Source organism: Quercus lobata, chromosome 10 (genome assembly GCF_001633185.2).
Source record: "Quercus lobata isolate SW786 chromosome 10, ValleyOak3.0 Primary Assembly, whole genome shotgun sequence".
Taxonomy (NCBI): Eukaryota; Viridiplantae; Streptophyta; class Magnoliopsida; order Fagales; family Fagaceae; genus Quercus; species Quercus lobata.
The window spans coordinates 41737030-41748838 of record NC_044913.1 but is presented as its reverse complement, the minus strand read 5'-3'; the positions used below and the strand labels follow the sequence as shown (position 1 = coordinate 41748838).

Sequence of the window (11809 nt, the reverse complement as noted above, 5' to 3'; positions counted from 1 at the left end):
CAGTCCTGCTCAGTAAAAATGGTTCAGCCACCAAGGAAAAATGGTCATAAAATGAGGGTAGATATGGAGTGGTTATAATGGAAAGACAGAATTGAGTTAATGTTTCTTGTTTTATCATCATTATTTTGAGAACAGAAGATAGCATTGCCAATATAGGAGACTTTTGATCCAAGTTGAAAGTGGAAATGGGCAAGAGCAATGCCAAAACAAAATTTGAAGTAGCAAGGGAAGACAATAAAGCCTACGAGTTAACAAAGCTTATGTCACTAGATACAATTGACTGTAGAAGAAGGTATTTTGTAGCAGAACTCAACCATTTTGGACAAAATGCTGCAGAATTGATAACATGTATTTAGATAGGGCAAACGAGAGCATAACTCCATACAGCCTCATTCCCAACACTTAGACTTGGCTACATAAACCCTAATCTGTTATTCAACTCAAGTTAAGGTGTTCTACAATGTCAGACATAGACCATCATGTCCTTCCCACAACCTTAATAGCAACTTTTCATTTGGTTTGACATGCCCTCCTACTCCTACTGCCTCAAACACTCTTTTTTTCCTAATGCAGTCCTTCACCTTTGCTGCACATGGGAATAAAATTGTACTTTGAAACCATTCTGGGATTAAACACATTAGGATGTCTTTGTATTACATTGTACTATCATAAAGAAAATGCCTAAATAACTTGGGAGGATAAGTTTTCAATATAGAAAACCCACAAACTAATTTAAAACCAATCACACCCAAAAATGCCAAAAATGTAAGTGAATCATGGGTAGTTCGGTTTTCTTATCCAATATAGAGTTTTAATGGCTTTTTGACTTGAATGAATGAATTACAAAATAAAAATGGGTGTGTGATTGTGGGTTGCAGTAACATTCTTCACAATACAAATTGCATAATTTCTTTTTTTGATAAATCTAAATTATGCAAATAAACTTGCATATTCACATTTGCATTAACCTAGTATGCTGAAAAAAATATTGGAGACAAAAGCCAAAATAAAATTAGAGACAGACCAAAATTAAATTTAACTCATAATTGTGGGAGTGGGACATTAAGAACACAAAAGTGATGCTTAAAACAAAAATGCAACTCTCCCCATTCCCCTCAACAATAGGGAGGCAAGATAGAACAGAGCATAAAATGCATAGCTTAACTGTAAGGCAGGAAAGCACAGTTTGCTGATGTTGATCTATCATGACAAAAAATAAACAAAGGACAAACCTTGACTGTCCAACATAATGGATAGATGATAATAGGGCATAAGAATACGTCATTGAAAGAGGAAAAGTATTAAAAAATAACCTTATATTTTTTACAATCATTCAAAGCCTTAGGGAGAGCCATTGAGAAAAAATTAAGGTCCATGACCCAAGGAAAGTTTACAAAATACACCTTGATTATGTATTTTTATATCAATAGTTTTATTTTAAAAGAAAGATGGTGAAGCCCTAACACACACAGAGTATATAAGAGTACCACCACAAGATTAACATCTAAAGTTACAAAATATATATATATATATATATATATATATAAAATTAATAAAAATAATTATAGGCTTAATCCCCAATATCTTTTTGATAAAAGTAGGCTAAATCCCCAATATCCTTTAACCATTGAAACCAAGATCTTAAGAATAAAAGTTTCATACGAAGCAAGGAGTCCTTGACCAAATCAAATGTTCTAGCATTATGCTCCTTCCAAATACACCACATCAAATACAATGGAATAGTATGCCACAAATCTGAACTTTGATGTTTCATAGTGCCATTGCTCCAACATGCTGAAACGTTCACTGCTCTAAGTAATGCAAAAACACTATAGCACAACACAAGAAAAGATGATTTATTGTCTCCCCAGTCTTTGCACATGCAACACCAATCAATAATGACAATGGTTTGCCTACACGCAGTTGATGATTTCACCATGAGCTACTGTTCACCCCAAAAAAAAGAGAGGCAACTTTCTTATGAGATTTTGTGTTCCAAATTGCTTTCCAAGGGAATCCATTCTAGAGTCTCTTCATAAAGCCAGGTTGTAGGATCTCACATCAAATTTCCCATTCTTAGATAAAGACCAACTCATCCTATCCAAGTCTCTCCCAGTGCTTTGAATCTTATGAAGAAACCCAAAACAGATGTGAGTTCCCTATCATTCAGAGCCCAAGAAAAAACTTGACACCTTTGAAGAACATTCTTGACTCTATAACTCTTTCACAGTAACCACTTTTACATCCACATGTTCACACTATATGTCATGCCAAAAGCGAAAACAACTTCCATCCCCAACAAAATATCTAACATACTTCAAAAACCTCGACCAAAAACTCCTACATGTTTCCACATGCTCACACCATGGACGCCCCAAACCTAAACAAGACACCATTGACCCCTATCTCTCCAAATTTACTCCCCACGACCCTAATCCATAAAATGGTTCCTTTATGTGGCATAATGCCATAGCTATTTCCCCAAGAGAGCTTGATTAAAAAAATCCAAGCTTCCGAAGCCTAACACCCCCTCAACCCCATGTTCCTTAAATTGAGTTGTAGAGCTAACTGTGTCTCAATTCACCTAATGAAATTACCTTTCATCCCCTAAGCCACTCAACAAGAAGTCTCTTTAAACCCCTCCTAACATTTTAAAAGAGAAACACAAGTGAAAAGAAAGTGAATTTATAAAATCCACAATAGATCACTAGATGCAAAAGCATAAGACCATGGGGTTGTTCAGTTCAACTTCAACAATAATAAAAACTTGAGTCTAAAACCCTCTTAGGCATCATGCATTGGACCCGAAAATAATAAAAACTAAAGACCATGGGACCGTTTGGTTAGGCACTTTAGGAGATTAAAAGAGCGGTTTTAAAACCCAAAACTCTGTTTTGCAACCACAACTCCTCATAGATTTTTTACAAATGCTCATTTTAATCTCAAAACACAGCTTATACAAACCCACCCCATAACTCATAAGCAATAGCAAAATTGAATAACAAAAGCAGTTCATGATAAAATCATACCTCTTCTATTACAAATCTGGATATAGTTATTTTCTGTTGACAGGTTTTTAGCAATCACAATAATAGCAAAAGCAGTTAAAAGTAAAAATCTCTCTCACATGGAAATGGAAATGGAAATAATAATGTTGATAGTAGTGGAGAAAAGAAGTTATATATAATTACTGATTATTTATTGGGTGTTGGGTTTTGGGTTTTGGTTTTGGCTTCAGCTTCTTGGGGTGTGTTAGCGACAATAGAAAGAGCGTGTAGACCAGAGTGAAGCTCGTCGGCAAGAGCATCATAGACCAAACGATGGCGTTTGAGGAGGCTCTGTCCGTCGAACTTTGGGGAGACGATCTTGACGTTGAAGTGAGTCTCACTCTGGCCTTCTGCAGTGCTGGCTCTGACGGCGGCATGTCCAGCGTGCTGGTACGACACGTCGTCGATCTCCAAAGCGGTGGCTTCCAGTGCCGATTGCAACTTTGCCTTTATTCTATTCGCCCTTGTTACCACTACTCGAGAACCCATTCCTTCCTTTCTTTCTTTTTTTTTAGTATCAATTCAATTTTCAAACCCTCCCTTTTAATTTTTGTTTTGCTATATATCACAGAGAGACGAGGGAGAATGAGATGCTGAGAGGAGAGTGATTTGGAATAAAAGAATAAAGAATAAAATAAATAATAAATAATAAATACAGCTAGTAGCAGTTCACTGCATCATTGTGGTAATTTTTTTTTTTTTTTTTTTTTCCAGTTAGTTTAATTGATAAAGTTTCTTATAATTGAATAAGAAATCTGAATTTAATTTTCGTTTACACCAAAAACTAATTGGTGTTTTAATATGGTAATAAAGAGTTATCATAAGGAATGGATATTGTAGAGTCACAATTTGGGGCCCAAGCCCAACAGGTATGGGGTCTTGGTCCAAGGAGTCCAGAAACAATAAATTTGTAGAGAGTGGGCTATAGAACTAGGCCTTAGCGAAGTGGGCAATAGTTAAGGTTGGGCCACACAACAATTAGACACAAACAAATCCTGTTAATACCCATATATTCTCAGTCCGAGGAGCTGATGAATGTTTGCTGGTTCCCGCTCCAAGTCTACCATTATTTTTCTGTTCCTCCGTTCTCCTCCTCCCTCATGAGGACTCCCTTTCTTATATAGTCTTCTTGAAGCCATCATGGCCTTACACTTGTTGATTATCTGAACCCTCACTTGAGTGTTTGTCTCATCAGACACCCCCTCCATCTTTCTGTGAGTTGCGGTAGCCAAGATAGCACTGTTCACAGGTCTTCTCCACATTAATGTGGCAAGAAAAGTAGATGCAACGCATTTAATATGGTAGCTGTAACCTTTCCTTGGACATCTTACATTTCCTTCTTTGCCACGGGTTTGTGGGACTCGTCCTTGTCACTAATGTCCGTTGGGGTGGGTCTTTCTAGTAGGCAGAGTGCATGTTTGAGCCATACTTGTCACGTCCAAAGAGACGTTTCTCCTCGAACCGCCTTTTAAATGTCTTCATGCCCACGAGAATTGGGCTAAGAGCCCTTTTGGCACCCACGTCTTCTCCTCGGACGTGGCTGATCTTCCCGTATGGGGCCCAAGGCCCATTGTATGATTTTGGGCCTTTGTCCCTACAATAGCCCCTCAAAATTCCGGTTTTTTCCTCTTATTCGAGGAGAAAATGTGGGATTTTGATATTTATTGGATAAATTATCACAATTTCTTAATTCACACATGTGGGAGTACAGTCTCACGTGCCTCATTATTGCTACTGGTGTTTCGTAGCCCACAAGGCGCCATTAATTGCATCAGGCGACTCTATGTTCCCTCGCATCCAACGGTAGGGCGCTTAATCAACGATAGATGTTCCTCCAATTCTTTGAGCGGGAGTAATCCCGTTTATTTTTTCCTTGCTATATAAGGCTTCTGAGGGGAATTACTTTCCCTTTTTTAGAAAAGACACTCAAGCGTTCCAGAGCACTTCAGCACTTTCTCTCGCAAAACACTTAAAAGTCCATAGCCATTTCTGTAAGGAGTCCCGGCGGATTCTTTGAAAGCTCGGGAGATTTAGAACTCGCGCTTCCCGTAAGTGTTCATTTCCCCGTATTCCCTAACTCTCCTTCTTTGTTGTTCTCCTCGGCCTCCTTTCATTAGCAAACCTTTTCTGTGCCACCTAGGGTTAATAGGATGGGTAAGTTTCAGAAGCTAGTAGATTCTTCACCCAGCATGGAAGGTTTTAGGGCCAAATACTGTATCCCTCAAGGAGTGGGTCTAGAATATTGCTCCTCGGATCAAATCCTAACCAAGAGAGAAACAGGACAGGTCGTCATTCCTATGATCGCTTTCATAGAAGGAGGAATGACGATTCCCATGGGGAGGATAACTAGGGATTACTTACGCAGCCATAGGTTGGCCCCCCACCAGTGCGCCGCTAACATGTTCCGGATCCTAGGGTGCGTAGACGCTCTAAACTAACAGATGAATCTCAGCCTCTCATGGCACGATGTAATTCACTTGTACAAATGTCATTGCCTTAATGAGTCGTATTACCTGAAATCCAGGTCCGACGAGGTGAGACTGATATCTTGCCTTCCCAAGTCTAACAAAGGCTTGAAGGACGATTATTTGATTGTCTCTGAAGCATGGCATGACGATCTTCGCTGCCCAATTAGGGTGGGAGCACCAGGTGGGGCACTCTAGGATCAAGTCCCCCGGCAGGGATCTTAGTTTTGAGTTTCCTTTCACTTGTTTTGGTCTCGGTTTTGATTATTTGCCTTCTTGGACTGACATGACCCTTCCTTTGGATATTTTGCAGACAAAGTACACACTACTCCAAAGATAAGTTTGGTCAATGTCCAAGCTCTTAACTACCTCCTAAGGTCCGAGATCTTTGTGAGCAAGGAAGGGCAATTGCATGCCGCTCACCTCATCTTGGACTACGAGCCTCTCTCACGTGCTTTCGTGGATGTGGGTCAAGCGATAAGGGCTGGGAGTCCCTGATTAGCCCATATTGACGTTTCTAAGTTGGGCTTCCTTGCTCGGAGAGACCTACCACCAGTCCAACCGCCCATTCAACGCGTTCTCCAAAAGGTAGCCGTTTTAGGGGAGGGAATTGACTCCTCGCACTCGTCCCTCGAAACTGAAATCGATCATTTCCACTTCAACGAGGAGGGCGAGGTATCAACAAGGCCCGTAGAGCTCTCAGATTCCAGTCCGGATCTTGATCGCTTCTCGGCGGCTCACTCTCCTGGACTTGTAGTTACTCAGATTGACATGAGCTAAGAAATTGAAGAGGAAGGCATGGACTTAAAGCCGAGATCCGGTCTGAGGGGGCTTATGTCCAATAGGAACAAGGGGCAATCCTCCAAGGATGCCCCTAAAGAGCAGGTTCCAACCAACCTTCCTCCTCCTCCTCCTCCTTCCACTGACCCCGCGCTACAACCCATTCCTAACTTGAGGCAAAAAAGGCCAGTCGAAGAACTAGAGGAGGATGAGGTCGGCCCCCAAAAGGCCAAACAACAGAAAAAGGGCAAGAAGCCTAAAGACAAGAGGACGAAGTCCATTGATAGCCAAAAGGAGGCTGCCATCAAGAGGGAGCAGTGCACTTGGTCTCCCCGCCTAGAGTTGGACGGCGCCCCCATCCCGTGGAATGCAACCCTTTAGGAGTCCCAACGGGGGCAGGCGTCTTATCTCACCGAGGCCTTGCAACAGCCCCTCCTTTTGCCTCGTGACATGGATGGGCTCCAAGCCACTAGGCAACCAAACCTCTTCATGTCATTGAAGAGAGACCTTGCTATGGTAAAACGAAGACTCTCCCTTGTTCACGTTCCTTATTCCGTGCTCGTCTATCTGTCGTTTTTGTTTTAATGATTCTTCCGTTATTCCTATGCAAGTCACCCAACAAGTCTTCGTGGCCGAGGAGTGGGCGAAGAATTCCCGGGAGGAGGTGAATGTTGAGGTTCAATCCCGCCTTGTCGCGGAGAAGGCTGCGGGTGCCCTTAAGCTGGAAAAAGATTGCTTAAGCAAGAAGATCAAAGAGGCAATCAAGGCCCGGGACAGTGCTGAGGCGGGCCTTAAGACCATAACGAAGCAGGCTGAGGACATGCGCCAGCAGCTTAATTTATCAGAAATAAACCTTGTGATCGAGAAGCAAATGGTCTCGGACCTTAAGGCGCAGCTGCTACAGGCAAAGGAGGCAACTCGTTTGGCCAGGGGGGCAGCTGAGGCTATGGTGGCAGCCTCTTATGAGCGCGGCGTGACGGACACTGAAGCCAGGCTAACCAAGGAGGTGGCTGTAGTTTGCAGGGACTACGTCACCGAGTCCTAGGAAGTAGCCATGGATCGGGCGGCAGTTCCTGCGGACTCCGACCTTAGGAGGATCGAGAATATCTTCTTTCCTAAGGATATTCGTGAGATTCTAGATTTGAATCCTCCTGAGGAGCCCCCTTCTGCCCCGACCACTGCTCCCAATTCCATCATACCTGAAGGGAAAAGGGGGAACGAGGAGGCACAGCCACCAGCCAAGGACAAGTCACCTGAGGACGCCCTCACTATAAAAGACGTTGTCGCGCAAGCCAATTCCGGTCCTAAACCTAAAGCAGGCGATGATCATCCCGAGGCTGAGAGTCCTGCAAAGAGCTTAACCCAAGATAAAGTCTAGGACATTAGTGTAGGGTTTCTCTTGCAGTTGTTTTGTTCTGCTTTCCATTTCCTTAGCTTTTGTTAATGTTTGTAAGATGACTCATCTTGGAGTTTAATGAATGATGTAATTTCTTCTTTGAACTTTATTTTTACTGCTTCAACTTTTGTTTTCATTGTGAATGTATTTCGACTGTGTTACTAGATTCCCGATGATAATCCATTATTCGCAGTTTAAGTAATACGGCTAAGTATGAATGAGAGAATAAGACTCTTAGATAAATCTGCACAATAATTAATTTCCCCTAAGCCTGTGGTCCGAGGAGCCACGCATGACTTGGGTTCTGTTTAATACTTGGATAAAATCGCACAGTGATTAATTTCCCCCAAGCCTGTGGTCCGAGGAGCCACGCAGGACTTGGGTTCTATTTAATACTTGGATAAAAATGCACAGTGATTAATTTCCCCCAAGCCTATGGTCCGAGGAGCCACGCAGGACTTGGATTCTGTTTAATACTTGGATAAAAATGTACAGTGATTAATTTCCCCCAAGCCTGTGGTCCGAGGAGCCACGCAAGACTTGGGTTTTGTTTAATACTTGGATAAAACCGCACAGTGATTATTTTTCCCCAAGCCTGTGGTCCGAGGAGCCACGCAGGACTTGGGTTCTGTTTAATACTTGGATAAAATCGCATAGTGATTAATTTCCCCCAAGCCTATGGTCCGAGGAGCCACACAGGACTTGGATTTTGTTTAATACTTGGATAAAAATGCACAGTGATTAATTTCCCCCAAGCCTGTGGTCCGAGGAGCCACGCAGGACTTGGGTTCTGTTTAATACTTAGATAAAACCGCACAGTGATTAATTTCCCCCAAGCTTGTGGTCCGAGGAGCCACGCAAGACTTGGGTTCTGTTTAATACTTGGATAAAACCGCATAGTGGTTGACACAAAGGCTTTTCGCAATTGAAGGGTATGTCAAGAGTAGGAACTTTCATTAATAATATGTTTACATTCCAGGAACGTGGTACTACATGCCCATCCAAATCTTCCAAAAAGTAGGCCCCTATGCCGGCCACCGAAGTGATATGATATGACCCTTCCCAATTTGGTCCGAGCTTTCCCCATGCGGGGTTTTTTGCAGTGCCCAAAACTTTTCTTAACACCAAGTCCCCAGGTGCTAGTGGCCTTAGCTTTACCTTGGCGTCATAACCTTGCTTAAGCTTGTGTCGGTAGTAAGCGAGCTAGATCGTTGCCCTTTCCCTTCTTTCCTTGATAAGGTCTAAACTCCTTTCCAGCAGCTCATTGTTGCCGTTAGGGCAGAATGAGCTAGTTTTCAGTGTCGGAAAGTTTGTTTCCAGCAAGATAACAGCCTCGGCCCTATAGGTCATTGAGAAAGGGGACTCCCCTGTTGATTTACGAGGTGTGGTTCGATACGTCCACAAAACGTGCGGCAGCTCTTCCACCCATCTTCCCTTTGCGTCATCTAACCTCTTCTTCAGCCCGTTTACTATAACCTTATTAACGGCTTCGGCCTGCCCATTCCCCTGTGGGTAAGCCCGTGTGAAGTATCTATTGGCAATTCCCAACTCGCTGCAATATCTTCTGAAAGCCTTACTATCGAACTGAAGGCCGTTGTTCGAGATTAGGGTATGAGGACCCCGAACCTGGTGACAATACTTTTCTAGACAAACCTCTTGGCATCCACGTCTCTGATATTTGCAAGTGGTTCGGCCTCGACCCATTTGGTGAAATAATCAGTGCCGACGAGCAGATATCTCTTGTTCCCTGCCGCTTTAGGAAATGGCCCGACAATATTCAAGCCCCACTGAGCAAATGGTCATGGGCTAGAAAGTGGATTGAGAATTCCCCCCGGTTGATGTATATTTGGTGCAAACCTCTAACATTGGTCGCACTTCTTCACGTATTCATGTGCCTCTTTCTGCATGTTTGGCCATCAGTACCCTTGAGTTATGGCTCTATGCGCTAAGGACCTACCCCCTGTATGGCTTCCGCAAATCCCTTCATGCAACTCTTCCAGGATAAGTTCTGTGGCGTTAAGGTGCACGCAGAGCAGGTATGGCCCTGAAAACGAGCGTTTATACAATTTCAGGTCCTCGGATAGCCAGAATCGAGAAGCCTCTCTTCTAATCTTGTTGGCTTTGCTCTTCTCTTCAGGTAAGGCATCCTTCTTCAGAAATAGTACTAAAGGGTCCATCCAGCTAGGCCCTGCCCTGACGCTGTGGACATGTATCATCTCGGCCTTCACCACTGAGGGCCTGTGTAGATCTTCCACAAGTATAACCCAAGGTAAACATTGAGCCGAGAAGGTGGCCAGCATGGCCAGAGAATCAGCATGTGTGTTTTCGCTTCTGAATACGTGTAGTAGGCTAAAAAAGTCAAAACGTGACCGCAGGCGATTAGCTTGGTCTAGGTACTCTTGCATTCTTTCATCCCTTGCCTCCAATTCCCCGTTTACTTGACCTACAATAAGTCTTGAGTCCGAGAACATGTTTATGGATTTCCCGCCCAATTTCTCGACCATAGACATTCCTTGTAGTAGGGCTTCATATTCTGCCTCGTTGTTTGTAGCCGAAAAGCCTAGCCTCAGTGATTTTTCGATGGTAATCCTGTCGGGGGAACTAAGGATGAGTCTTACCCCAGAGCCCCTTTGATTCGCTGCACCGTCGATGTATGCTTTCCAACAGGTGCGCCCCTACTAAGAGATCACACCAACCAATTTTTCATCCATGCTTGGCATTCCTCCCCCTTCTTCTAGTGAGGGTTCGGTAAACTCAGCCACTAGATCGGCGAGGATTTGGCCCTTCACGGCGGTGCGAGGCATGTACTTGATGTCGAAGGCGCCCAAAATGGTTCCCCACTTAGCGATTCTCCCTGTGTAATTGACACTTCGAAGTATAGCCTTGAGCGAGAGTTGGGTTAAAACAACGGCTGTGTGTGCCTGGAAATAATGGGGGAGTTTTCGTGTGGCTTGGGCGATCGCCAGGATGGCCTTTTCTAGGGGAAGGTAACGAATCTCAGCCTCGTGTAACGACTTGCTCACGTAATAGACAGGCCGCTGTACGCCATTGTCCATTCGAATCAGCACCAAGCTTACTGCATGAAAGGCTACGGCGATATAGGCAAACAAAACCTCGTCGGCTTCAAGGCTAGACATGACTGGTGGCCGAGATAGATACTCTTTGAGCTGTTGGAAGGCCAAAGCGCATTCTTCAGTCCACTCGAACCCTTTCCACTTGTTTAACAAGAGAAAGAAAGGCCTACACCTATCCGCCAAACGAGAGATAAAACGGTTCAAAGCAATGATCATGCCGGTCAGCTTTTAGACCTCCTTGGGGTTCCGAGCAGCGAGAATGACATTTATCGTGTCAATAGGCGATCTCAAGGTGCCTTGCCTTGCCTCAATGTTCGTCTGCTCTTGTTGGCTACTGGAATGATGCAAGAGATGTTTTAGCTTCCCTTCTCGGACCAGTTGGTCCAAGTGGTTTTTCAGATTTCTGCAGTCATCGGTAGTGTGTCCTGGTTCTTGGTGGTACTGACAATACAGGTTCTGGTTGCGTTTCGTGGGGTCACTTGCCATCCTATTTGGCCATTTGAAGAATGGTTCGTTCCTGATTTTCTCCAAAATCTTATGTAAGGGATCGCGGAACACAGCGTGGACTACCTGAGCACCGGCGGATTCAAGTTGCTCCGTGTAATCTCTTCTCAGCCGATTGTTGTTGTTAAATCGGTCTGACCTGAAGTCCCTCCTCTCCTGAGGGACAACCTTCGCTTTACCCTTACCCACCTGCTGGTCCTCTTCGACCCTCTTGTACTTGTTGATTCGGTCCATGAGCTGGCGTAGGCTGGTGACCGGTTTCCCGGTCAGGGATTTCCTTAAACCGTGTTCGGTCGGCAGGCCTCTCTTAAAGGTACTGATGGCAACGTCATCATAATTGCCTTCTATCTCATTATACATCTCCCAACACCTATCCGAGTAAGCCTTCAGTGTCTCCCTTTCTCGCATGGATAAGGACATGAGGGAATCCAAGGGCCGAGGAACCCTACTGCTCGTGATGAAGCGAGAGCCGAAGGCCTGGGTTAGCTGCTTAAAGGAATTTATGGAGTTCGGCTTGAGGCCGTTAAACCATTTCATCGCCAT

At 43.9% G+C, this 11809-nt stretch overlaps 2 protein-coding genes across 2 annotated transcripts; both read right to left on the bottom strand.

Moving 5' to 3' along the window:
* Nucleotides 1-3194: 3194 nt before the first annotated feature.
* On the bottom strand, nucleotides 3195-3536 carry LOC115964770 (protein BOLA1, chloroplastic-like). Its single transcript, XM_031084023.1, has one exon. The coding sequence runs from the start codon at nucleotides 3534-3536 to the stop codon at nucleotides 3195-3197; it is 342 nt and encodes a 113-aa protein (XP_030939883.1).
* A 7454-nt stretch (nucleotides 3537-10990) lies between these two features.
* LOC115964769 lies at nucleotides 10991-11809 on the bottom strand. Its single transcript, XM_031084022.1, has one exon. It carries the CDS (start codon nucleotides 11807-11809, stop codon nucleotides 10991-10993), a length of 819 nt encoding a protein of 272 aa, XP_030939882.1.

Coding starts and splice junctions, on each gene's coding strand:
- LOC115964770 (XM_031084023.1), bottom strand. CDS start 3,536: ATGGGTTCTCGAGTAGTGGTAACAAGGGCGAATAGAATAAAGGCAAAG.
- LOC115964769 (XM_031084022.1), bottom strand. CDS start 11,809: ATGGCGATGAAATGGTTTAACGGCCTCAAGCCGAACTCCATAAATTCC.